Source organism: Haliaeetus leucocephalus, unplaced genomic scaffold (assembly GCF_000737465.1).
Source record: "Haliaeetus leucocephalus isolate CR32 unplaced genomic scaffold, Haliaeetus_leucocephalus-4.0 Scaffold517, whole genome shotgun sequence".
NCBI classification, from domain to species: domain Eukaryota; kingdom Metazoa; phylum Chordata; class Aves; order Accipitriformes; family Accipitridae; genus Haliaeetus; species Haliaeetus leucocephalus.
Genome location: NW_010972953.1, coordinates 5539498 through 5567246, shown reverse-complemented (window position 1 = coordinate 5567246; position 27749 = coordinate 5539498). Strand labels below are relative to the sequence as shown.

Below are 27749 nucleotides of genomic sequence, written 5' to 3'. Positions count from 1 at the left end.
CAAGAAGCCAGAGCAGGGATTAAACCAGGGAAGGATGCACAGGAGATCTGAGCCCATGTCGGCATCTTGGTGGGGCCGGGACACTGCAAGATGCTGCCAAAATTCAGAATTCAACCTGGAGTCGCTGACCCTTCCCCTTTATGCTGCTTTCAGTCTCTAACGAGCTCGGCAGCATTATTTTCCCCGAGTCAAAGAGGCCCTTAAAATGTACTCAGCAGAGAAAAGGACTTCTTGGAGCAGCAGGGCAAGGGGGGCAGCCGGAACGAAGGGCAAAGGAGAGAGAGAATGACAATTACTTACGGGTAATAGGAATAAGAATAGTAGTTCCTCCTGGCAAGCGTGCAAACAAAGAGAACGGCAGAAATTGCATAAGCAGCTTTTCTCCAGCATAGGGAAGGGGGGTTACAGGGCAACTCAGCTGCCAGAAAATTAAATGCACCGTAAAGAAACCTGGCTCCCCTTCTGCATCTGTAGGTTATTTACTCCAGACAGGAGCCAGCATCCCAGCAGCAGAGCCCAAGCACCGGCTCGCAGGGTGACTATGATCCCCGCACTGGCGGCGCGGTGTCCACAGTACCCTTGTCCAAGGGGTTATTCCACTATTTTTAAGACTGAACAGCAAATGTGTCCAAAATGTAGGGCATCCCCCGGGGAGCCAGTTAGGGGCCAGGCAACCCCTGCAGGAGAGATGGGCTTGGGACGTTGCGCTTCCAGCTCACTGTTTATTAGGGGCGAGTATATTCCGGGTGTACATTCCCATTCCACCACATCAGTGTTTTTCCAACAGCAAAACACTCCGGAGGAGATTTATGAGTTCGTCCCAGCTTCCCAACAGCCCCAAATTCAGGGCAGTCAGCACCGGGTCTGATTTGTGGCCCTGGTTTGTCCTTCAACAGGTTCACCCTGGGATGCTGAAGCAAAGCTGCTCCTCCTCCTCCTGCCCCGCAGCATTGGCAATACAGCAGTCGCACTCGTGGCTTCCTACCCACAGCATCACTCCCGAAAACACATCGACACTGCTGGCATTTGTTCCATCAGGGACAGATCCGATGCCATATGCACGTGCATCAGCCCAGAGCAACAGCAGGCGGGGAGCCACGAGCCAGTCCTGCACCCCTCACAGTGTACAGGAATACTACAGCCTTGCTTTTCCAGCTGGTGTAAATCAGCAAGAATCTTTTCAGGGCAAACGAAGCCATAAAGAGCTTTGCAGATTTACATGGGCTGAGGTTGTGCCCTGCTATTTTTCTCTCCCCCCTGGCTGTTAACGTACTTTCCTCCCATCATCCCGAGCCCTGCACGGGGAAGACGTTTAATTGCTGCCCTTTCTCTCCTGCTTTGAGAGGCCCCCCCGGCTCAGCGCCCGCCTCGAGCCCCATACAGTAAGAAGCCGCTTTCCAGGGAGCTGCACCCAAGCGAAAAGCAGCGGCCACAGCCCCAGTGCTCCCGGGGATGAGTGTCCCGAAAAGCCCTCGCGCTCCTCCCTCCCACCCCACCGTGATGGCCATGGCCGCATCCACGCCGGCTGCGCTCGGCTCACCAGAAAGCAGGGACCCCAGTGTGGGTGGGAGAGCAGTTTGGGGGTCCCCAGGGACCACCAGCCCTGGGAAAACCTCCCCTCCCGCGTGCACCCAAATTTTAATGACTCAGAGCCAGCTGAAGTCTCTCAGCCAAGAATCGCTCACATTTCATCAGAAGCTCAGTGGTTCCCCATTAAAACAAGCCCAGGAGGATGCAGGATGGTCTGAGCACCGGCATCCCAGGATGGGCAGCCATGGGCAGCCCCCTGCCCGGCTCCAGAGGAAGGGGGGATGCTGCCCTCCCAATGGTCTCGAGAAACCAGAGCCCAGGACAAGAGCCAGAGTCTGCCTGGGTATTTCAGCATGACACACCACACTGCTTTCCAGGCAAAAGCCATGGATAGAGGTTTTTTTCCAGCCATCACCCCAGAAGTGAGCACCCCTGGGGCTCTGCTCCCCCTGGGTGCTGGGTGCTAACCTGCCATCTCAGGGGGGCTCGGCAGAGGGGCGATAGCGAAAATGCCTTCCCCTCCTCCCCACCTCTGGGAACACCAGCTCAATGCAAGGGAACCGGACACAGCCCCATCCCTAATCCACCCCAATGGCAGGGTACCAGCACAGCCAGACCCCAGACAGCAACGCTCACTTGGATGGATCCAGCCCCGGACTGGCCAAGGCAGCGGGGAAGCCCAGAGACAATATCTCAGTGCAGATTAAGTTGAGTTTTCTAATTTTGGGCTGGAGGGGTGCAGGGCTGCATGCCCCTGAGTCCCCCAGCTGCTGTTAGCAGGGGGAGAGCTCGCAGGATGGGGACAGCCGGGCTCAGCACCTGCCCAGGGCTCCTCCGAGCCTGATCCTGGCCAGAAGCATTTCCATCAATGCAGAGAAAAAGAGACAAAAGACTGAAAAACATGGGGGAGAGGGACAGTGGAACAAAGCTCCAGAGCCCTGAGGGCAAAGGGATGTCCCCAGGACTTTGCTCCTTGGTCCCCAGTGCCTCCTGACATGCCTGGTGTCACAGAGCAAGGAGGGCACTGTGCCCGGTGGGATGCATGAGCACATGGAGGCACAACTTGAGGGAAGGTTTGGAGTCTGCCCAGCACTATCACCACCAGTAACTCCCAGTTAGTGCTGGGGTGGTAGAGAAGGGCTGAGCTGGGAGGAGGGGATGGATGGAGGCACCAGCCACGACACCAGGTCTCCTTACCCTTTCCGAATGACAATGATGATGGCTCCCAGGAGGATAATCAGAACGATGAGCCCTCCAGCACAGATCCCCAGGATCAGGCCCATCTCCTCCGAGTGCTGCGACACCTCGAGGGGACGCTTGCTCTCTTTGCAGGCAGCTGCCAGGGGACAAGGACAGGCAGGAAGGGTCAAGGCTCAACTCCAGAGAGGTTGGCAACATCAGACAGGAGAACACTGGGATTTGTCCCATGGGATGCACATTGCTCCTTGAACACATTTTATTCCACCGAGACGTTACGGGGCTCTGCAGTGCCACACTATGACTGTGGGCGAGTCCCTCTCTCGGTTCCCATGGGGTGAGACAGTCCCTTTGTGCCACCTTTCGTTACGCCCAACGTAAGCTTGTCCATCCCTGGATTCAGCATCCAGCACCACCGACTCCAGCCTCCCACCGCCACCATGATACCAGCATTAAGAGGAAAAACTCAACCAAGGGAAAAACCCAGGCACCAACAAAAAGCGGGCAACAAGAGCGTGGGATGGGGCTGTAATAAACCATCGCGCGCACCCCGACCGCCGCCAGCGCTGGTAACGACACCCACCGGCACGGCCCCGACCGCCGGAGCAGCCGCAGGTTCGGGTCCGCAGCCTCGGCGGGATCACGCCGGCTGGGAAAGGGAGGGCTCACCTTTGCGAGCGATCCGGACACAGTTCAGCCGGGTTTCCTACGGAGGAAAAAAAGGGGGGTCAGTGTCGGATGAGCATCCCGGCGGCTCCGCTCCCTGCTCCCACTCTGAGCGAGGCTGGGAGGACGCAAGGCTGGTCCCTGTTGGTGCTTTAACCCACAAATCGAGGGATTTTGCAGGTGATTTGTGCTGCAGCACCTGCTGCTGAGCCAAAGGAGCTCCTGGGGACACACACACCAAGAGCTGCTGCTGAATGATCTGTCCCCAGCATCCCCTAAACCAGCATCCCCAAGTTTAGCCGAGGCCATCGCTCCTGGCACAGAGGCAACAACAAAGCTCAGGATCATCGAAAGAGGGACCCAGCAGACCCAGCCGAGCTGCAGATCACCAGCGCATCACCAGCAACAGCTAAAACACTCCCAGGTCATCATTCAGAGCTTCATGGGGTTTTTTTCATCAAAAAAAGTTTTCAAGCCCCAGCCCCGGTGCTCTGCACATGCTCCCAAGGTTGCCATGAGGGCTTCCAGCTCAGGTCTCCAACAGTTTTAGCATTCGCATCTTTAGGGATGGGTTCAGCTAAAATATTCCATCTTCCCATGCATCCAATTTGTTGCAAAAGAAAAAGCACCATTTTGGCAGGACTGCCTTCTTCCCCAAGCATCCTCCAGCCCCTCAGGACACCAGTGCTGGCAACGTCGCTCCATCCGCCCTTGGACCGAGACCTGCCCACGCAGCGTGCCCAGGGCAGGGCCGGTTCTGACACCGCTCTCCCCGAGGCCACCAGCTCTTGTTTCTCCTGCTTCTTGCTCCATCTGGCACAAAAACCACAAAAAACCAAGCTGGGATCCAGCTTTTTCGTGACTTCTGACAGCAGCCAGGACAAATCCATTGCCTCCCAGCAGGAAGGCTATAAAACAGCGTCAGCTACCAGTTATTATCCAGCAGTGCCCAGGCAAGCCAGAGCTGAGATCCTCCCTGTCCATCTCAGCTCTAATTACAACCCAGTGAGATGTGAACGATCCAGGAGAGAAAGAAAGGATTCAAAAACCAGCACCTTTCCAGCAAGATGGAGCGGTGCAGGATGAGGATGCTGCCGCAGTCCTTCTGCTTCGCTTTCACAGCTCATCCTCCCCCAGGTTGGATGGGAGTTGTTGGAGGAGGTGAAGCCAAGAAGCATCCCCAGGGGGTCCCGGGGGTCCCGCTGGTGACTTGAAGGAAATCAGCCCGGGGGGATGCAAGGGTTGCTGCCAGAGTGGGACTGTTAAGGCTTCCCCAAGAGAACAGGCAGCAGCAGGCAGGGAGAGGGCAGCCCGGGAACTCGGCAGCTTCCCAGGAGCTCTCTACAGCAACCACTGTGTCGGCAGTGGGTCCCAGTAACACGCACACAGCTCTTGCTGCCCAAATGGTCCTTTTCCACCCCAGGATTAGCCCCGGGAAGGCGGTCTCCCCTGCACCGGTGCTGGTTGGGGTCCTGGCCGGTACTGCAGCAGGTGGCGGAGGTTGGGCTCCTCCACCCCTGGCATCGGCACCCGGAGGGGGAGAAGCACAGCCCAGGGGTGCTGGGAGGAAGGAGGACACCCATCCGTGATCCCGATGTGCTGTAAGGGTGGCCCAGAGCGCCAGCTCCCTGCGGGAAGGACACTGGGGGTGAGCCCAGAGCCGGGGCCCAAGTGAGGGGGATCTAAAACAAGTCCCATGTTTTCTGACCCCCACCTAGACCCCAGCTGGGCTCCTGCATGGTCCAACCAGGACCCCAGACACCCCACCAGTTGGAGCGGGGTCCCACAGCTACTCACCCCTTTGAGGTTGCTCATGGCTTGGAAGTAGATGAGATATGCCTTCTTGGGCTCCAGCGGTGGGTTCCAGTAGCCACTGTAGGTCTGGTTGTCCCCCACAGTGAAGGGTTTGGCTTCAGTGAGGCTGCTGGCAGGCAGCTCAGCCCCGAAGTAGTGTACAGAACCACGGGACACAGCATCATCGAAGGTGAGTGGCACCGGGAAGCACTCCTGCCCACCCAGCTCCCTCTTGAGCTTCTTGGGCCGGTCTTCCTCTACAATGACCTGGTAGGTGCTGGTAAGGGCAAGGCATAGGTTAGCTTTGTAAAAAGGACAGTCCTGCCCTTCCCTTGGTGCTTGTCCCCACCATCCATGCCGTGTCACCCCTTTGTGGGGGGTCTCGCCCTCACGCAGCCCCAACCTACCTGATGGGAGCCCCTCTGCCCTGCGCCGGCCGCAGCAGCACCGTGATGGTGCTCTCCGACTCGCTCAGCGGCGATGGCATGTCCCCGTAGTCGAAGGTAGGAGCTGCAAAGGGAGCAGGAGAGAGCGGGCAGGGGTGAGTCCTGGTCCCCAGGGATGCACCGGGGCTGCCCCCTGCTCAGGGGGGGAAACTGAGGCAAGTGCAGCCTTGCCTATGGCAAGGCGTCGCTGAATGGTGTAATGTGAATTATTCCAAATAAAGAAAACACCTCAAGGTCTTGAACAAGCGTTATAGCTGGGAGAGGACCCGTGGGTGTGCGCCGAGGGGGGGTTATCAACGCCGGTTTGGCAGAGGGGAGGAGATGGGAGCAGGATCCAACCTCGGCGGGACCCAAACACTCCAGCCTCCAGATGCACCCAGGGGACAGCACTGCTCTGAACTGCCGGCACAGCGTGAGCATCCCAGCCAGGCAGCGTGCCCAAGCCAGCCCAGCAGCACCCCCAGACAAAGGTGGGGGATCCCCATCGTTCCCAGAACATCCCTGTGGTCCCAAAGCCACCACTGGCAGCCACTGGGGTCCAACTCGCGCTGCTTTGCAGTTTTGGTGCCCCCATTAGGGCTCATCTCAGCCCATTTGCTGCAGTTAATAGTGATGCCACGGACACAAGCAAACAGCCCCAATTACCGCAAGGCTTATTAACGAAGCCCAGTTAAACCCTCGCTTGTACGCTGATAGCTTAGACAGCACCGGTGTGCCGGGCTGGCTGGACTCCCCAGCCAGAGACCCACACTCAGCCCAGCTGATGGGTTTGGGGGGCTCACAGCACGGCTGCCACCACCAACTGCATCCTTCGATAGCAGCATCCAGTCACCAAAATCCACAGGAGCGCACCAGAGACTCCGGCATTGCCATCGTATACCTGTGCAGAGGAGAAGCCTCAGCACCAGGCGTGGAGCCCAAGGGAACCTACCGGAGATGTTGGTGGTGATCTCAGTGAGTGCTGTCTGGCCAAAACCCTTGCCGGTGCGGGCCCGGACCGAGAAGAGGTAGGTGGTGCCGGGGTGGAGGTTGGAGAAGACGTGGTAGGTCTCGTTGCGTAGTTTGGAGACGGTGCGCCGCGGGCCCGGCACGTTGACCGCTGGGTCAGAGGACTCGATGCTCTGGTAGCTGATCTGCAGGGAGAGGGCAGAGCATCACCAGCAGCCACAGGAGAGGGGAGAGACCCCGGATCCAGGCAGCGAAGGGTTTAAAGGGATGAATTCAGAGGAGCAGATGGTCATGGGGGCAGTCTGGAAGGCAGATGCTTTTTGGGGTAAATCAAAAGCAGAGGTTTATCAGAAAAGCTGTTGCTGAGTAATACCGGTGACCCCAAAAGCAGGACTCCCCAGCAGGGACAGACCCTGCTAGCAGGAGGATGAACGCAGGCTGGATCCGTGCTCCAAACGAAGGGCTCGGGGGCAGAAGTAACGCTGCAGCCGCCCTTAATCCCCACAACCAAAAGCAGCAGTTGCCCCAGATCCCCCCCACTGCCCCCCCCCCGCGACGGGACCCCCCTGTGTCCCCGTGGGTGCCCTGCAGGTGCCGCAGCTGGCCAGGACCTACCTCGTACTGCGTGATGAGGCCGTTGGGCTCCACCGGTTCCTCCCACTTCAGAAATATCATGTCCTCCAGCGGGGTGAAGGTGAGGGACTCCGAGGCGATGCCGCCGGGCACTGGGGAAGGAAAGGGGACGTGCTCGGATGAGGCAAGAAATGCAGCTGGAAGGAGAAATCCTCCAGGAAACCCCTCCAGACGGCTGCAGCAGCTCTCCCCCATAACCAAGCCACTGTGTCCCCTCTGCTACATCACCCAGCTCCGGTGCCTGCCACCAGATGAGGCTCGTGGCTGCCCAGGGAGATGCTTCCTAGGGCAACAATGCTCCCACTGCGCTCCCGGGCCCACTGGTGACACTTTGCCATGGGGCAGGGGGGTCCCCATGCCATGGCACAAACCCCACAGGTACTGTTTCTGGCATTGCACCCAGTTTCTGATAGCACAGCAGCAAGCCCCCGCGCACCGTCACCGGCAGAGCTCGCCTGAGTTCACCAGTGCGAGGAAAGGAAAAAAAAAAAAAAAAAATTCCATTTTCCCATAGAACCCAAATCCCCACCCCGTAGCCACCAGCATCCTCGGGAGACATTGCTGGCACTCCCCCCGGCGAGCTTCCCTCATCTGCAGGCAAGCTTGACATGCCCCAGCCTTCCCCTCTAATTAACACCAACAAAAATAATAACCGCAAACAATAACAGCGATCAACAGCACTGGGATCAATATTCGCTTCTTTACCATGGATTTCTTGACCCAAGGGGTTAGCGGGGACAACAGGAGAGGCGATGGCTCAGCCAAGACCATGACTCACCAGCAGCATCCTCTGCTGCAGGCTTGAGCACCCAAAACATGCACCCTCTCGTTGCAGAGGGACATCAGCTCTTCCCCTCTATTTTTCTTTTTTGCAGCTTTTGTTCTGATCTAATTACGGGGCCGAGAGAGAGGGATCGCCTTCCGTGCGCTTCCCACCATGCAAATACACAATTTCCACTTGATTTACAAGTTAATTTAATCAGAGGCGCCATGTCCTACATGTGTACACAAGGCACTTATTAAATTCACGGGAATTATGGAAACCTTTAGGGCAAGAATGTGTGTATCTCTATAGATATTTTTATATATATAGCCTATATGTTTTTATATATACAGGTATGGGCACCACACGCTTGTGCGTGCACCAGGTTGAGACCGGCAGAAGGCACAATGGCTCCCAGGTGTGCGTATACCCTTCTGCCATCCATAGACATCATATATATTTATTTATGCATTTATATATTTATTCTGGCTGGCAGTGCATGCACCCTGCCTGCAAGGGAGAGAACTGGCTCCCCGCACACTCCTCCCCGCAGCACCAACACACTGCAATGATATTTCCACAGACACCTGGGATCGAGCCTCATCATTTCGTGCAGACATAGACCCAAATCTCCAGCCGTGGGTCACCAACACCTTCCTGACCTCCTCTGGATCTATATGGGGCACTTAAACACCAACTGGGCAACCTATAGATCCAGCACCCTCTTCTCTCCGTGTCCTGCCCACGCACCCAGGAGCCAGCAGGACTTCGCCCAGGGTCCAAGAGGGATGCTGTGAGCAACGCCCTTGGTTTGGCCCAGTTAGTAATGCCCCAGAAAAGGGTTTTCCAGCCCCAAACCAGCGTTTACCACTTGGGATGGGGGGGGTGCAGCTTTGCAGCCCACACCAAGGCTCCCCACCAGACAAGGCCCAGCACCACACCAGTGGATGCTGCAACCAAAGCTGGCCTCCTGCCAAAATAAAGCACAATCAAGGGTCCTATTATTAACGAGCCTTCTCCACCTTGGCTTAACTGCACAGGCAGGTGCTCGTCACCCACTTCTAGAAGCTCAAATCATCATTACCTCCCAAGCAAGCAGAGAGATCCTGGGCCAAGCCTGTGTGTAATATCTGCAATATATCCATAGGTGGATATCCATCAATTGATCCCACCCGAGACCAAATGTATACGCTGCCCCAAGTTCAATCCAAGAGGGAAGCCACAAGCCCCCGTTAATCAAGCCATAGGGGAAAGCAGCTGGAGTGATTACGGTATAGCAAAAAGACATCTGGAGCTCCTGTATTAATATTCAATAAGAAAACAGCTGGAGCAGTAACAGCACAGTGAGAACAGCTGAAGCAATTATAGCCAGAAAATAAACCATCAGGAGCATGAAGCTGGGTGCCCCCGGTCAGGCAGGCTCAGGGTTGGGGATACTGAAAGTGCTGATGTGCAGAGAAAGGTGCCAAATTTATGCTTTAGAGATAAAAATAGGACCCAGAAACCCTCCCAGCTCTGCTCCAGCTCTGCAGGTTTTGCTTTCCAGCCTGGGAAATGGGAGCGATGAGCAACACACACACAAAAGCCACACATTTTGGTGGGTCCCAAAGCAAGGTGAGTCCCATGCAGAGGGGTTTCACAGCAGGCTTCTACTCGGGGGTCATCCAGGGGGTCTGGAGCTGCCCAGATCCTTTACAATTATCAATTCTTCCACCATAATCGCCAATTCTTGATGCTAAAAAGTGCTTCGGAGATTAATTACGTTCTTGCTTAACAGTGCCAGTGACTCTGCGAAAGCTAAGGATGCTCTGGCCACACTCAGCACCCAGCACCCACCCCGGGGCGCAGCGACTCCTTGCACCCCACGCAAGCCCCCACCGCTGCTGCCCTCCGTGGACCAGGATGAGACCCCCCTCACGCCACTGGCTGCAGGACCAGCCATCAGAGCAGCAGCTTTTGGGGGCTGCCCAGTGGTCCTCAAAGGCAGCCAAGTTGTCACAGCATGCAGAAGAGATGCTGATGGGGCAGCAAAGAGGATGGGACGAGCAGAGGGAGTCGTTAGCGGGCACTGCCAGCCCTGGATGTGACCCATCACTGATGGGTGGCACTGGAGACACGGAGCCGGCTCTGCCCTGTACCTCCTGCCACGTTCACGGGGTCTCCAGAGCCCAAAATGACCCAAGCACTCTGCTGACAGAGAGCGGCAGCCGCGGACCACGGTGCAGGGTAAGGCCAGACCTGGGAGACCTGTCTGGTGGCTGCAGCTCCAGGACATCCTCAGGGAACGGCTGGGCAGGAGCAAGAGATGCCAAACCCAGGAGTCCTGGAGCAACACTGGAGCCTCCAGCGAGGATGTCAGCCCCACTCGGGTGCCAGTGGCAGAGACCCAACCCTGGGGCACAGCCAGGACAGGGAGAAGAGAAACGGCTCAGCTGTTCAGGAGCAATGTTGCTGGCAAATAACCAGGGCCAGACACCCCTTGTCAACACGCACTCATCCACAGAGCTCGTTTGCACAACCTGAACCCACCTAAGAGCAAACTTCATCAGGGAAGAGCATTGGGGAAGCCGAGCAAAGCTGCACCAGGCTCTGGTTAACAGCACTCTCCCAGAAATGTAGCAATGCCAAATTAATCAGTGACCGAGCAGATAAAAGATGTTACCTAAATATAAAGTGTTAACTGCTTTAATCGTTATTATTATCACTGCTAGGCTTTGGTTCCACACTAAGGGATGAACGAGGACAACTCGTGCTGGGACGAGCCAGGCATCAGCCAACTCTCGCACCCTCCGCCAGACCGGGCATGGCTGAAATGCTTCACTCAAAGGACAAGGGCAGCGTTTCTGCAGTGACATCCCCATCCAGTCCTCTCCACCCCCCAAGCCGCTCCCAGCATTTCCCTTCCCCAGCCACCACCACTGCCCCTTTCTCTTGCCTCCCCTTCTACAGCCCTGAGGCTACAACAGCCTTTTCACCTCCCCGTTAGCACGACGGCCACAGGAGATATTCCCATCATACCCCTGGCCAAGAGCCAGGGATGTGCACCGTGCCACGGGAAACACCCCGGCAGCTCACCAGCCACAGAGTCCTATTTTTGGGGACAATGCACCTCCCTGAGAGGACTCACCATCCTCATCCGTCTGGAATATCACCTCCTTGCCTTCCTTGCGACCCTCGGGGTTGGAGAGGATGAGCTTGACATGGATGTTCTTGTAGGGCAGCAGGTTTTTGATGGTGTAGCGGTTGGTGTTACGCTCCATCTTCACGCACTCCCGGAAGGTTTGGTTGTGGCCAGTGCCCACAAAATAGCGGTAGCAGAGTGAGACGGTGTAGGTGTGACAGCGAGTCAGGTTATAACCCAGCGGCTCCCATTGCAATGTCAGCTGTCTGGACTGGATTTCAGAGAAAGCCAGGCCTTTGGGGGCCCGCATGGGCTCTGTGGGGGAAGAGAGATGGGGACAGTGAGTGATGAAGCAAAACATCTTGTGGGTTTACATGTATTATCAGGGAAAGCCCTTTTACAGCACAGGAACACGACAGGAGAGTGCGGAGGGCAACCCTGACCCCAAAACTGGGACCAGCTCAGGATGCTGCTGCCCTGCAGACAGGGCTGGGAACATCACTAGGTCTCAAAGCCACCAATGCTGCAGGGACAGCAGCCCCCGTTGGCTCATCTGCCCCTGTGGAGGTGAAGCCAGGTCCCAACCCCGCTGGCCCCGCCAGCACAGAGCCACGGTGGGCACTGGCAGCATCCACGCCAGGAGCAGCCCCAACCAACCAGATAAATATGCCTGTGCAATAGGAGCCCTTGCACTTTCATGGAGCCTGTGTCAGGCTCTTGAAAGGACAAAGACCAAGTGCTATCACCGGGAAAGAGTTTAATTAGCTCTAATTGGCCTGAACAGGAGAAGTCAGATTTAACTGAGCCGAGCTCCTTTGCAGACAGCGCATGCACACAGGTGGTTTGGCTTAATGGCCATAAATTCCTTCCATACTTAAGGGTGGTGGGAAGGAGGGTCTTCGCCCATCCTGTCCCAGAGCTGAGCCCCCAGGTGATTCCCCTGGGATTTGCACGGCAGAGGAGCTGGTGTAGCTCAGGGTTGCAAGAGGCTTTTGCAACCTCAGCAGATGCTCCTGCAGGTCCCGATGCCCTCGTGGGACCCTGGCAAAACCCCAGCTGGTTTTGGAGGGGGTAAGCATGGCCACAGGCACATAGCCCCATGCTGCAGGGACCCCAACTTTAACCTACTGCCACCTCCAGCTTTGCCAAAACTCACCCAACCTCAGCCCCGATGCCCGCTGCCATCGCTCCCACTGGGTGGCCAAGGGCACAGGGACCTCTCCTCACTCTTTCCCCCAGGGCCTCCAAGAGCCCCCCACACCTCCCCAAGCAGCACCGCGTGGTGCCAGGCTTTAACATCCCCCTCTTCTTTTTATTCCAGTGTATTTAAATGCTCAGAAGGGGTTTCCAGGATCCCCTCCCAGGTCAGATCCTACAAAGCATGGGAGACACGGCGCTGGGCAGACAGGCTGGTGAGGTTCTGAGGATGCAACTGCAGCCGCCTTTTGGGTGGAGGAAGGGCAGCTATGTCACCATCTGTAAACCCACCGTGACCCAGGGGAAGTCAGGGAGAAAAATACATCGTTATGACACATGGGAAGAGCTTGGGGAGCCTGAACCCAATACAAATAGGAAGTTAAATACAGGGCACCAATAGTGTGAAACAGCACCCATCATCAGCTTTAAGGAAATACGGAAACCTGGGCTTTCTTGCAGCACCTCTGAAAATTAATCTGGGATGCAAAGCCGCTGCCAGCCCCTCACTGTGAGACCTGGGTTGGGGTTTGCATCTCCCCCTCCACCCCTGCACCGGCACCGGCTGCTCCCCACGCACACCAGAGTGCGCCCATCTCCGAGGCCGACCCCGCTTGTGGGGCTCTCCGCAGCCACGGCCAAAGCCACCGGGGATGCCCCACAGCCCTGGGGCTGCGGCCGTGTCCTGCTCCGCTCCTGCCACGTCTAAGGAGGATGCGCCCACTGGTCCCAGTCTGTGGGACGATGCTCCCGGCTCGCTCCCAGCTCAGCAGCACGGACCTCCACTTTTGTCGGGTTGGGGTTTTTCTTGTGCAGGGTCCCAGCCCAGCATCACGGCAGTGCCGGTTCTTGGGGTGAACACAGCGTGACAATCCTGTGCCTCCATCACGCCACCTCATTGCCTTCGACTTTGCTCAATTACCAGCAGTTAAATGCCGGCATCAGGAAGGCGGTTGCATTGGAGCGTCTGAAACGCCGCCGCCAGCCCCCGGTCCCAGTCCCGACACAGCCAGGGACGACCCCCAACCTGGGTCACCCCCCGTAGGGATGTGGGGTCAGACTCCCCCGAGGGAAACAGGCTCCCCTGCAGCCCCACGGCACCGGAGAAGTCTTCCCCCATGGCCCCCCCGACTGGCAGCATGGTTGCACCATGGGCATTTTGGCAAAGAGAAACCCCAGCTCCTCCCTTCCCTGGGGACACCCCGAGGGGGCTTCGGCAGGGATGGGGTTGCCCTGAATTATCCCCAGGTCATCGCCACGTGTGGGAAGGCAGCCGACCCCCCCAGCCAAAGCCATCACCCCTCCAGTGTGACAGAGGATTAATGCAGTTTTAGATGAGATATTTTTAGAGGCACCGACCGCTCAAAACCATGTACTGGAGAATAATCTACAGCTCCCTCCGAGGAGGGAACGAGATGGGAATCTTGCTAGGGACAGCCAAGGGGCTCATCCTCAGGGACAGTGGTCCTGAGATTTGGGGATGCCCTGAGCTGGATGAGGCCCCGAGCCTGCAGCCACGGCAGAGGAGGAGCAGCCGTCTCCTGCCGGCGTTTGCCTGGCTCCAGGGACAGAAACCAGCCGTGCGGCAGCTGCTAACTCTGTGCATCCCATTGCTGTGCTTTCCTGCACCGAGGTCGCGCCTGGCTGCTCCTGACTGATCAGCAAAAACCCACCATCCGTCAGGGCATTTTCAGGCTGGATAGACATTGCTGGATCGACAGGCTGATTGCGTTGGCTCAGGATCCAGCCTCGCCCATGCACCCTGCTACCCTGTGGCTACGATCACAACATTGAATTCAATTAGTGGTCCCTCCCAAGATGCTGCATAAAACCACTAAAAAGTCAATTAAAGGCAGATCCGTTGGAAGACCAATGCTTCAAGCTCCTGGACCGCACCAGCAAATGCCCTCAGCACCCATCCAGCCCCAGCCGTGCTCCCTGCCCAGGGCTCGTGGTGGCAGGGGACCTTGCCCTCGGCCAGCTGGGATGGCCGGGATGCACCGCGGGACCCACCTGCGCACTTGGTGCGGCTGATGAGGGGCGGCCCTGGTTTGCCAGTGCCCCCCTCACCGGGCCGGGTGAGCAGGACGCTGATCTCGTACTCCGTGTCCGGATCCAAGTGCCAGAGCTTGTAGGTCTGCATGTTGACGGCGTGGACCTCCGACCAGGGCCCCGAGGTCATGCGGTACTCGATCTCCTTGCGCACGATGGGGCCGTCGCCGATGATGGAGTTGGTGTTGAGCTGGATGATGAGGTAGGTGGAACCGGCCCGGAGCAGCTGGGGGGGTGCGATGGGTGTGGGGGGCTCTGGAAAAAAGCAGAGGAGGGGCAGGTGGAACGTCCCCCTCCAGAAGCGGCTCCATAGCATCCCCAGCCCCGGAGCAAGTCCAACATTGGCACAACCAAAGGTACTGCAATTTTATTTTTACTAGCTACAGTTGAGACATTCAAAACATCTCTTCCCAAACAACCCACCACCTTCGCGCTGCAGGGCACGGGACAAACTTGGACCCCCTGCCCAGAGGATGTAAGGGACCGACACCGAAGTATGGGAGGGCACCATCCAGTCTTTAAACTTCGGCCCGTGCATACGCCCTCCATAGCTTTTAGCAAGGCTTTAACCACTGCAACAGGGTTTCATCTGATCAAACCTTAATTATCTTTATAAGATACACTGCCCAGCATGGTGCTGCACAGTTTCACCATAATTAATTAATTCCCACCTACTGCAATCAAAAACAAATGATCTAAGGCCACCGAGAAAGGTAGTTTCCTGGTTTTGTGCTGAACCATCCGCACGTAGCAACTCATTCACAGCAAGAAACTGCGATCCCACCGCACCGAGCATCCCACCTTCCTCTTCCTCTGCAAACAGCGGAGTAGAAATAGCCCATCCGTGACCCAGAAACCTGGCGGGTAAGAGCAAGTCACCCACCTTTCACGATGAGCTCGGCGAAGTTGGAGACGCCCGAGCCGCGGCTGGACTGGGTGACGCAGCGGTAGAGGTCCTGCTCCTCCTTGGACACCTCATCCAGCTGGAAGGTGGCCAGGAAGCGCCGGTGGCTGATGTGCTTCACAGAGGCGGCGGGGACCACCTCGCCGCTCTGCCTCTGCCCCACGGGGAGAGACAAGAGGTCACCAGGAGGCATGGTGTGACATCCAGAGCCACCAAACACGTCCCCAGATGATGTCTGCTTAAAAGGAGGGGGGACTGCCCTTCTCCCCCCTGCCCAGAGGGGTTTTCTCCTAACGGGGAGGCATGGAGGCGTTGCAGAAGCGATGCACAGGGTTGACGGTGGAGATGCTGGTTTCACCACCGCTGTTGCTCACCTGCATGAGGAACCGCTCGGCCTCGGCAGCCTTGCCGGCGGCCACACACTGGAAGGTGGCGTTCTGTCCCGCGTTGACCTCCACATCGCCCAGGCGGGAGAAATGAGGTGCTTTCGCTGCCGAGGGACACAAGCATCAGTATTACTGCAAAAATTCCACCGCAGCCCAAAAACCCACCTGGGATGCTGGGGCTAGAGCCAAGCTCAGGATGGGCTCGGTCCCCATCCTCATAGCTTAGCCAGGATCCCTCACCAGCAAGCCCACAACGAAGATCCTGGGCAGAATCCTGAGACTGGAGTCAGGGATTTGTCCCTGTACAACCAGCCGGTGTTCCAAGGAGGGATGCAGCCTTCCCCTCCAGCATCCCACAAGTACTGGTGTCGGATACGGGCTATGGGGTTGATAGAGGAGGACAGATCTCCTACCCCAGCCTCGAAGAAATAGGGGGTGAACCCCAACAGCCAACGTGTTGGGACAGTCTGGGATTTCAGGTCTCCACCAGCACAGGTGGCCCCTCTTGATGGGGACACTCAGGCCACATGTTCAGTCTGCGCTTCTGCAAGGTTTTATAAAAACTAAAGCAACGTCAGAGCTGGTGGTGATGGAGATGGAAAAAGGAGCCCCAGAGGTACTCAGGATATGGAGCTCCACCAGCCTAGGTGACAACAGGACACCCAGGTGCCACCAGACTGCACTCTGGCATTAGTCCATCAGCTCTCCCCAGGACCATCCCAATGGGTACCAGCTCCGTACCCCACTGCCCAGCCCAGCTCAGCAGCAGCCCCCCCCCACCACCACCCACCCCCCTCGTGTCCCATCCCCTGACACTCACAGCATGGATAATTCAAGAGCAAAATGTCATCCAAGCCAAGATAACCCCTGCGCTCGCTGGAGACCACCGCCTCGAAGAGGACCTGCGGCACCAAATGAAGGGGTCACCCATTGCTGGGGGGTCCGGGTCATGCGAGGGGGAGTTCTGCTGGGGCTCACCTGGTACTCGCTGGGCCAGAACAAGCTGACGGCCAACTCTGCCTGGTGCCACTGGCGGCCGTGGGAGCCGGAGGCGTTCCAGACGGCGCTGCCCACCGGGCCCCCTGTCACCCGGACGTAGGCGCTGAGGGTGCCAGGGCTGTGGCCATCCCGGCTGTACATGAAGTAGCTGAACTGGAGGCAGTGGGTGTCATTCTCACTCAGCGCCTGGAAAAGCAGGTGAGCTTTCTGGCCTGGGGCGTGCTGCGAGGAGTTCACCATCAGGTAGGAGCCTGCGGCAGGAGGGAGAAGTGGGGGAAAGCGTGGAGTAATCCCCCTGCTCCGTATCTCCTGAGTTTTGCTGGCAGGGATAGAGAAGGCGGAGGATGCGGGGCTGCAAAGATGCGCACAACCCAGCAACGATGCTCAGGTCCCGCTGGGTACCTGTCCATGCCGGACCATGGGGACATGCAGGACAGGAGCAAGGGACCCAGGATGGAATCAGTGTCAGATACCTATTTGAGCAGCAGCAGGGCACCAAAATGGGACCTGGCCACTGGACAAGCAGGGAAGGATCAGGCCCATTCACTGCCTCCAGGATAAGCTGGCCCTCAGGACATCAGGGTCAGTAATAGCTTCGATACCACCAGAGACCCTCTGCCTGCTTTCCTTTAATGCTCACAGCTTCGGCTGCATCAATAGTCCCCTCCCCAACTGGGCCCCAGCCATTTAATTTCCATTCCCATCGCCTCGTATCATTTACCACGCAGTTGTCACCGAGTTTAAACTGCGCTCAGCAGGCACCCGCAGGGGGTGAAAAAGCGCTCACTGGCTTAATGAGCAGCAGCACCACAGCTCTCTGGGATGCTGGCACAGTGGCTCTCCAAGATACTGGCCCCAGACCCAGCTCCCCACCTGCCCCACCACCAGCAGCCACTGGTACCTCACCTCCCATCACCCAAAATCACCAGCAACAAAACCAGGAGTCCCAGTGCTTGCCCCAGTGCAACCCTGAAGCCATGTTATGGGGCAGGCAGGATGAAAATCTCAAAGGGGATCCCAAAGGCAGCATCCTTCCCTGCCCTGCATGCTCCATCCCAGGCGGTCTGGAGGCAGGAGGAGGATGCAGAAGTCCCAGCTCTTCGTGGCAGCTCCCAGAGCCATCCAACACGGCCGTGGGGCCGGGACACAGGGAGGATTAGAAGCTGCCCTACCAAACCCTCCCCATCACCAAAGGCGAGGGGATTATTAATATCCCTTCCATTTTAATAACGGCAGATGCTGTAAGTAACAAAGCTGGGCCATTTATTCAAGTCTACCATTGTTTTCCTGACAGTAGGCGCTTAATTATTAATAGCTTTCACCGCCGGTTAATTTAAACGAATTCACGCACTTTCCTCCCATCGGCTCCCAGTAAGCAGCACCAAGAAAAGTCTAATGAAGGTGGTGGGGGATCGCAGGGGGCACCCATCCATCTCGCCAGCATTTGGGAGCTGTACCTGGGGTGACCCCAAAATGCATAGGGGGACCCCAAAACACCCAGGGGGTCACAGCATCAGCTGGGGAGACAAGTTGCCAGGTACCGCACCGCATCCTCCAGTGCATCCTTCAGGGATGGGAGCCGGGGTGGGGAAAGAAATCACCAAAAAGCAAAATTTTCACCGTGTCGCTGATCCGCATGGCTGCCCGGTGCTCCCAGCCCCTCCAGGCAGATATTCAGGGTGAAGTAAAACGATAACAATTTCTTTTCTCGGAGTCAAGCACAGCCGCATTTCACCGACGGGGGGAAGGCACTATGTCCACATTCATTCTCTTTTTTTTTTTTCCCCCTCATTTCCCCTGGCAAAATTATTTCTGCACTAACAAGATCAGCTCCATTTGGTCCAGGCAACGGCAGCATTGAGAGAGAACACCGACCTGCCCCATGCCAGGGGACATCTCCCAAAAGCCACCTCCGCCTGCTCAATCTGCCAGGCTCTCATTAATGAACACAGACCCTTCTTCCTTCTCTCTCTTTAAAAATAAAAAGCCAGAGGACCAAAATAAAGAGACCAAGACTAAAATTAGACCACTGACAAGTTATTTTAAAAGACAGAGAATGTCCATTAAGGTTATTCGGGACCACAGACACAAACAGGTGGCAATCCACCAGTACATCACTCATCTGGCAGGGCTTCCCCCATGCACTATTTTCCCCCCTTAATTTTCTTCCTGGCGTTGCTGTATCAGAAAAAGCAGACTCCTACCGCTCACTTTTGTGCTAATTATATCCTCCTCCACCGCAAATAGTCATTTGTCCCAGCTTCAGCTTCAAGTCCAGGGTACAGGTTGGGTTTGTTTTTTTTTTAATGCAGAAGAACCAGAAGTACCTGTCCCCATGTTGGGGTGCTGCATCCTGCACCAGAGCATCCCCTGGCACAGACAGGGTCCTGGGACAGGCAACTTCTCATACAGAGGTGGCTGGGGGTTACAAACTCCCTTGGCTGCCCCGGGTTTGTTTGGTTTTGGTTTTTTTGCAGGGGATGTTTTTGGTTTTCAGTAAGGTTTTTTGGTTGCTGGGGTTTTTTAATGCACCCCAATGAAATGGCAGCGCAGCCCTGCCTGGGTGCTCTCACCAGCAGCACTGGCACACAGGGAGCTCAAGGAGGCAGCTGATGACAAAAGGGTGACAAGGAGGTGACAGCCTGCACACAGACCATCACCATCCACCCCACAGGACACCAACCCGCTCCTCCCTAGTGTCTCCATCATTTCAGGATGCTCCCAGGCACCCAGGGAGCAAGGGAGATGCATGGCCCCTCCCAGGGAGATGCAGCAAGGACTTGGGGTTCCCCCAGACTCCTTCCATTTGTTCCTTGTTAATCCATCACTGCTGCCAGGGTCCCCCCCGCACCCCCAATCCGTGGGTGCTCAGCTTCCACCAGGATCCAGCAACTTTCCCAGCCAGGGCAAGAGCAAAGCTGCAGCAAGAGCTACACAAAGTGCCAAATTCCAGTTTTTAAAGCTTAGCTTAATTCCTGCCAGCAAAGCTGGAGATGGGGATGGACGGGGCATCCCAGCCCTGCTGCATCCCAGAGCCAGCTGGGGACAGGCAGGACCACTCCCAGCAGCCAGAGGCTTGAGGCAATATCACAGCTCATCAGCACAGCTGGGCTTATTTTAAAGCCCTGTCCATATTGTTGGCATTACACAGCAAAAATCTGCTCCAAAAACTCATGATGGGGAAAAAAATAATTTCCAAACCTCCCACGAAATGGGAGCTGCAGAAAGAGCCCCGGGGCATCCCCCAGTTGAGACTTCAAACCAAAGGATGGGATTCGGGCACACATCAATACCATGCTTCGCTCGGTAAGTCCTTCTTCTGATCCTCAATTTAAGGTTAGTTTGAATTGAGATGCTGCTCCAGGTGAGCTGCCACCCCCCTTTGCCACTATGAATAACACATCAGCCCCTCTGTGTGCCCCGCCCTGCCCCCCCCCAGCTCAGCTGCAGCAATATAATTTTAGTTTTCAGGTGGGCTTTTAGAGAAGAGCCCCAGTGCTCTGTGGAGAAAAAGAAAAAGACTCAAAAAGCGCTAAATAATATTTCAATCAAAGAAATGAAGAGAAACAAGTTTCCAGCGATGTTCCCTAAGGAAAAACCATCAATTTACTACGCAAAAGTCGACAATGAGGGTTGAGCTGCAAAATCAGCCCGGAGGGGCTGTGCACAGAAAGCCTTGTACCCCTCCCAGCAAGTCCTCATGCAGGGTCTCCAGCTGAATCTTCCCACTTGTGGGATCAACAGCTCTTCCTTGGGATTCAGGTCAGCTCTTCAAGGATAACTCGGCACCTCCGATAACCCTGGCCATGAATCCAAAAGTAATGAGCTCCCAAGGATTTTCTCCCTAGCTTCAGACTGAAGCCCAGCTCGCCCACAGGGATGGAGCAGCTCTCCCCATCACACTGCCCTTCCCAAGGATCCTGCCTGCAGCTGCCTGCATCCCTCTGGGAAAAAACCCAAAACAGCCCAGCAAGGAGGAGAGAAGAACCCACTCCCCCCGCCCACCACCACTTCCCCATCTTGCTGAGTTTTTCCTCCTACAAAACCACCGAGAGATAAAAATAAAATAAAATTTAAACACATCTCCCCCCGCCCCCCCCAAAACAAAACAAACAAAAAAACACCAAAGAGCTATTAGAAGACAGCAAAAGGCAGGCAAGATGACAGGCAGAGGGCAGTACTGCCAGCCTGGAGGTGCCAGGGGACCAGATCTGAGCTCTGCAGCATCTGTCTCCAGGAAATCGCTTTGAAAGATGAAGCTCGACAGTGCCTCCTCCTGCGCTGGATCTTCTTCTCAACCCATCAGAGCTGGCACGGGAATCGGGTACCCTATCCCTGCTCCTGCACCAAGCCCCAGGACGAGCATCTCCCAGGGGAGCCCCATCACCAACGGCTGATCTGCCACCACCACAGGGTCCTTGGACAGACCAGTGTAACTCCCCCAGGAGCCAAAAATCAGGCTTAATTTTTCAAGGTTTTTATGGATATGCAGCAGGAACTGGTTGGGAAGTGGTGCCAGAGCTATCAGCTGAAGGAGAGGCTCCTCAGAGGGGATGGAAGGACATCGGAGCTCATCGGGGTGGGGACAACGGCTTGGTCACCTCCCAACACAGCTGTGCCAGGGCATCGTGATGCAGCTGCGTGGGAAGCATGACGGCAGCTCCGTGCATGGAGAGAGGGAAGAGCCAAGCAGGGAACAGAAACTCCGACTCACGGAGGATTTTCTAGTGCCACTGAGTTTGGAAGGAAAACCTAGGAAAAAGAGCCATTAAAGAGAAAAAACACCCCCAAAAACGGTGTTTCAGTATTTTTGAGTACAGCTGTGCAGAGCGGGGAGCCTGGGTGCTCCAGTCCCTGAGATGGGGCTGCAGAGGGGCAGGAGGGCACGCAGCCTCCACGGGGAGTTTTTGCCACAGTTTCTCCCAACCCAACTCACCTCCTTTGAATTTCCACACATGAATTCAACCAGCAACAAAACAAGGTGCCTGCACATCTCCCAGGGAGACCCTGGAGCTCCACAGAGCATCTTTGTCCTCTAAGGGACACCCTGCATCTCTGCAGGGGTGAGGACAGGGACCCAACCTTGGCTCTGCCCTGTGCTCCATCCTGGACCTGCCCCATCCAAATTCATACAGGGCTTAACCTAAACACCCTTGTTTATTTTGACTTTAAGTTACCACAACTCATGTTTCAACCCAGGAGCTCAAAAAAAAAAAAAAATCAGTCTGATTTCACACCCCTGCCCCATCCTTGCCTACTGGCCCACCCCACCACCTGGTCCTCTGCTCCTCAAAGGGCTTTGGGATCCGGCCACATCCTGCAAGCCCTGCAGGTGCTCAGCAATGCCAGGTGCTGCAGAACAAGGCACACGCTGCCCCTCCTCTCCCCAGCTTCAAACAGCAGGACTTCTACGAGACTAGATATTGCAGAGCCCCACATCAGCCTGAAGGCAGGTACGGACCAGCCTGGCACGCAGAGGCAATGCTTGTGGGGAGAGCAGGAGGAAAGTGCACCCAAAGCATCTAGGGAGAGTTATTTTGGTAGAGACACAGTGATGGTGCAGCCTCATGCCTGCCCTATCCGGCTCCCTGCAACTGCTCCTTTAAAAAACAATAAACAGCTGAAAAAAAAAATATCACAATTGCTACATGGGAGACACCCATCCATCGTCTTTAGGTGAAAGAGAGACAAGTCAAGAAGGGAAGAGAGGGGGGAGGAAAAACCCAAACCAAACAAGAAAGCAAAAAGAAAGAGGGATGGAAAGGTAGAGGCGGGTGGCCAGCAGCCAGCATCCGCTCCAATAAATCCTACGCTCCTTGAAACTGGCTGATCTCCAATAAAAACTCATTTTAATCTAAGACCACGAGACTCCTTTGGAAAGTGCTCCCTGGAGAGGCCCCTGTGCTGTGAAATACTCTTTATCCACCAAGCTGCTCGTGGGGGAACAAGAGGGGTGATAAGGCTGCAGGAGCCTCATGTACAGCTCCCCACACGTACTGGGGTAAGACTACACAAAAATGGGGTCCCTGCACCCGCTGGGTGCCCCAAGACCACAAGCAAACAGTGTCTACCTGGCATTAGGCTACGGGGACAAGCATCCCTTTTTGGGTGTCATCATTGATCAGCATCTGGGATGGGCGTTCTGTCCAGGGACTGGACCCTGCGATGCTCCATGCTTACAGCATCCCACCCAGGATGGTTACATCCACTTCCCCATCAACTCCGGAGTTTATTTCTTAAACTCTTTGCATTCATTTAAGCCCCCATCGCTTGCTAACCCAGTGTTATTTCCTCAAGCAGAGAGAGCAGCCCCGTTCCACCTGACCCCTTCAGCGCCCTGCAAGCCCCCAAGCTTTAAACTCAATTTGCTGCAGATTCTAATTAATTACCATTATAAAATATATAAACAAATAATTTTAAATTAAACACCAACTAATTACAGGTCTAAGACCCTCCATCGTGAGCCACCTCAATCCCCAGCTCTGCTTCTCTCCTCACTGCCCTGGGAAACTCCCCCCCAGGACACACACAAATTGGGATAGTTCAGTTTAAAGCAATTACTTAGAAAATCATCAAGGGAGGAGCAGGGATCTGTCAGCAGTCCTACAGGCAGGCTAAGGGTTGTTTTGCCCTTGCCCATTGCCCAGGACATGCCAGCGGGGACAGGAAAGGAAGCAAAAGGCAATGGGAAGGGAAGGTAAAGGAAGAAGAGAGTTAGCGGAGGGGAAAAGCCAAATTAAGCCTTGGCACGAACAAGGCACAAGATAAACAGCTGGAGGCAGATTGACGGAGCAGTAAAGAGTTTTCTACAAAGCAGTTAATGTTTTAATAAAAAAAAAGTCATTTTTCCTCTCGAGCTCTAAACCAGCTCTCCTCTCTTTCTGCCCATCTTCAGCATGGGACCTGACCTCCAGGCTGGGCAGGAGGAGCCGGAGCACTGGGACCTGAGCCAGGAGCCAGCGGTCCCAAAACCAAGGAGCATCTCAAGCCCCGTGCATCTCGCAGAGGAAATGCGTACAGGGGGAACTCAAGGGGGTCAGTGGGGCACGGTTCAGAGCTGGAAGCAACCCAGGCATGGTGCCCACATCATCCTCGTGGAAGAGGGGGAGCTCCCCGTGGCTGCCTGGCTGTCTCTGCTCCCCCAGCCTGGCTATTAGAGAGGAACTGGACCCAGAAAATAACAAAAACCCGTTTAAAAGCAATGAGATTTTTAAAAAAAAAGAAAAAAAAAAGAAAAAAGTCCATTTGCATTTTCTTCTTTACAGTTCCCAAGACTTCAGAGATGCCTCCAACCCACAGCCACAAGCCCTTCCCCACACTTGCAAGAGCCAGAAACACATTTTTTTCCCCCTTTTCCACAACTCCCGGAGATGGGAATTTCTCATGAGCCTGCAAAAGCAGCACAAGCCGACGCGCCAGTGAGGAACGAGCAGGCAGCGGCTGCAGATCCCGGGCAGGGAGAGCAGCTCCGAAGGTGCCCCTCTACAACAGGATCTGGGTGCATCCCGGCTGGCGGCAGCCGCAGATGCCGCGCTCGACACCAGATGGGGAATTTGGCATCGTCGGAGATGCTGCTGAGACCCGCGGGAAGCGTGGAAAGCTGCCCAAGCTGTTGCCACCCCGCTGCTGCAGGCGGGGAGATGCCATGGTGGGGGGACATCCCCCACGCAGCCCCCGGCCAGCCCAGGGACCAAGGGCTGGGGGTGTCTGGGCTGTGGGCAGCAAACGCAGCCATGGTAGAGGTCACGTGCAGAGGGACCAAAGCTGGAAATCTTGGCTTTCCACTCCAAAAAATACATACCTGGGCCATTTTCAGGCTCCCCCAGCCCCTGCCCCAGGGTGGACTGGGGGTGGCATGGGGTTACACCGCACCAAGGCGGTGACATGGGGCTCAGAGGTACCGAGAGCCATTCGATGTCCTTGTCCCTGCTGTGCTGTTAAAAACTCTCCTCACCCCAGGCAGCAGCAGGGTCCCACATCCCCATCCCCGAGCGACACCCTCCCCGTGGCCACGCAGCATCCTGCCTCACCGCGTTGAGGACTGACACAGCTCATCACACCTCACCAGCAGGCACAGCAACACCCTGCCCGCACAACCAAGGACAAGTCAAGCCTAAAACACCGCAGGAATTAAACCAGGAGAAGCCATGTGGTCTGGCTCTGGGGTACAGGACCACGAGGTGGGTTGGGGGCAGGGGTCCCCGCGGACACGAGCGTGGCCCCACTGGGGACCGGGACTCACCGTGAGGCAGGTCAGCCGTCAGATGCGGCATCATATAGCTGCGGACAAGCTCCCACCCGAAGTCATCATCCTCACCCTGGCTGTACTCGCACTGGTTTGGGTCGCCGTCCTCCTCGAAGGTGCAGCCGGCTGTGGAGAGAAAGACCTGTCAGCCCCCGCTGAGACCCCGCAGAGCAGCTGGTCCCACTCCAAAAGCCCTGCCAGGATGGTGTGCTACCCCCCCAAAAACATAGGGGGACCCCAGGCACCCCCCCATGTGCACCTGTGAGCAAGGGTATGGTCCTGTCTGCTGCTAATCCCCCATCTCTCCCATTCAGTTCCCCCACCAGTGAAACGAGCTGGCAGGTCTCAGTTCCCGGGGAGGTCTCAGCTGCAGAAGCAGGATGCAGCTCCCAGCTTTGCTTCCCAGGGGCCAGTCACCAAACAAGGGGTTTCTCCCAAGAAACAGGCACTCGAATGCAGCAGTCTCACGAGGATTTGCAAGACCCCAGGGGCTCCTGCAAAAATCCTGCTTTGACCTCAGCCCTCCACCTTTGACCTTGAGCTCTTGGGGGTCTGTCCATTGCCTGACATGACAGCAGCAGGTCTCAGCCAGGACCTCCAACAACCCACAGCAATCACACCCCTACAAATGCATCACTAAACAACTCCCCCCCAGCCATGGGCTGGCACTTCTGAGCCCTCCGATTTATCTGTTGGGGATTTGGGGTTGTTTTTTATCTTTTGCAAAGAGCAAAGGCAAAAGCCACACACCACCTCCCCGGTCTGCAAGGTGCTCGGCTGAGCACAGAGAATCGGAATAAATGCCCAGAGGCCACTTGTCCCCACACATACTGAGGTGACACAGAGACAGCACAGAGACACCAGCTACCCCCCCCATCCTGCATCCAGCTCCCCATCCCACATCCAGCCCCCCCACATCCCACATCCAGCCAAACCCTGGAGCTCTGGGGCTGGCTTTGCCCATGAGGCTGTTCCAGACTGGTTCTTTAACACTGACCTATTGTTCCGTTAAACCCACAGATTACACGAGGACCAGGGCACCAGCGCTAATTAATACGAGCCGCTGGGCTGACAAGGGCAGGCACGTTAAGAAAGCCCTGAGCAAGCAGAACAAACAAAGGCAAATATGCCCTAATGGGCCAGCATGAAAGCAGAGCTGGGCCAGGGGATTATTTCTTCTGGTTTTTTTCCTATTTTATCCCCAAATTACATCAGTAATTCCCCCCGCCACCCGGGGATTTGCCAGTTAATGGCCTCACTGCTGCCGGCATGGGTTGTGCTTCCCCATGCCGGAGGATGCTCAGATGCATCGCTTGTGCAAACATGAGTCCAAACACTGGAAAAAAGCCCATAAAATGCCCAGAAAAATATGATTCCCAATTCTTTCACGTGGAAGAACATATCTGGGGCTTTTTCCTCCCTTTACACTCAGTTTTTAAAGCGCAAGGGCACACTCCAGCTCCATCACCAAGTTTTGGGTTTTCTTCCTCTCAGAACCACAAAAAATTTCTTTTTAAAAAAAACTAAAAGCAAATTCTCTCCTATTCATATGCCTGGAGGCACCAGGACCTCACAGTTTTCTTAAATCCTTCCTGAAATGGAGCGTCTGCCCAGCCTACGTGCGGATGCACCCCCGCACCACAGACCCCGGTCCTCAGCTCCTTCGGCTCCCGCCATGAGCCGCACCAGATTTTAAATAGTCTGAAACTTGGCTGCGCTTTCTAATGGGAGAAAAAGCACAAATCTGTCAAAATTTTCCAGGAAGAAAAAAAATTCAAAATAAAACAGTGTCAGAAACTAAAAAAAAAAAAGCCCAAGTGTTTATTTCCAAGATCTACTGAAATGGGATATTCTGGGAGGGAGAAATTTGTTCTTAGTGTTGGGGTTTTTTTTGGTCTGAGAAACCAGAGGGGAGACAAACAGTGTTTCAGGCTGGCAGAGCCCCATTTCCCAGGGAAAAGTGATTCCTTCACCCTCAATAAACTATTCCCAGCCACTAATGACATCGAGGGAGACATAACCTGCTCCTCCTGGGCTGCATCTCCACCACCCCCATCCCGCTGCCATCCCCAGTGCAACCACTGGCACCAACTGGCCTCGTGCCTCAGTTTCCCCACTGCTCCCTCACCCCAAGGCCAGATCCTCAGTCACCTGCGAGACGATGCCCAAGCTCCAGAAGCTTAAAATGCAATTACGTGGAGTAGATATTTTGCTGGCAGAGGCACAGCTGGCCGAACCGATCCGTCTCCCTCCTCGGACAGGTTTATTGTTATGACTTTTCCCTGCACAAGCCTTCCCTCCCCTCCGCTCCCCCCATCCACAGCGCAAAACGAAGGTGGCTTGACCAGCCGCTCCATCTCGCCAACAAATTTGTCTATGATTTGTATACACAGGGAAAAAATAAAAAAGGTTTTGCAGAGCCTTGGTTTCCATGAGCTATGGGATGATTATGGCACCATCTCTCCCCATGCAAGGGTAGGGCTGGGGAGAAGCTCAACCTCCAGCCCCCTCTCCCTCCCCATCACAAGATTAATAGGGTCATAAAAATTAACACCTGAGCAATTAAATGCCAACATCCCAGTTCCAGAGGGGGTGGCTGTGGGTGCCCCAGCAGCTGTGGAAAGTCAGAGGGGGTAAACTCAGAGTGGCTTTCGAAAAACTAAGGTTTCATCATGTTTGCAAGGAGGGCAGGGAGACTGCAACCTGAAATACCAACCTGCAGCACGGGGATGGTTATACCCACCCTAAGGGCTAACGGCAGTGGGACGGGGTCTGTGGGAGCCAGCTGGGACCGCTCCGGGTCCGGATGCACCCTAAAAAAAAAAATCACCAGGCGGAAACAAGGAGCCCCCAGTTCCCAGCCCCTGTGCT

General features: G+C 55.7%; 1 protein-coding gene across 1 annotated transcript in view; it reads right to left on the bottom strand.

Annotated features, from left to right (window-relative positions):
* The window catches only part of PTPRU (protein tyrosine phosphatase, receptor type, U), a 57094-nt gene extending 32090 nt beyond the window's left edge, over nt 1-25004 (bottom strand). The window contains exons 1-13 of the mRNA XM_010576235.1: nt 24876-25004; nt 16613-16884; nt 16455-16536; nt 15623-15738; nt 15228-15402; nt 14306-14599; nt 11105-11413; nt 7197-7306; nt 6565-6766; nt 5595-5697; nt 5191-5464; nt 3397-3433; nt 2728-2866 (exon numbers count right to left, since the gene is read on the bottom strand). Coding sequence (XP_010574537.1) covers nt 2728-2866; nt 3397-3433; nt 5191-5464; nt 5595-5697; nt 6565-6766; nt 7197-7306; nt 11105-11413; nt 14306-14599; nt 15228-15402; nt 15623-15738; nt 16455-16536; nt 16613-16884; nt 24876-24909 — 2147 coding nt within the window. The 5' untranslated portion in view covers nt 24910-25004. The remainder of the gene's footprint in view (nt 1-2727; nt 2867-3396; nt 3434-5190; nt 5465-5594; nt 5698-6564; nt 6767-7196; nt 7307-11104; nt 11414-14305; nt 14600-15227; nt 15403-15622; nt 15739-16454; nt 16537-16612; nt 16885-24875) is intronic.
* Nucleotides 25005-27749: the final 2745 nt, after the last annotated feature.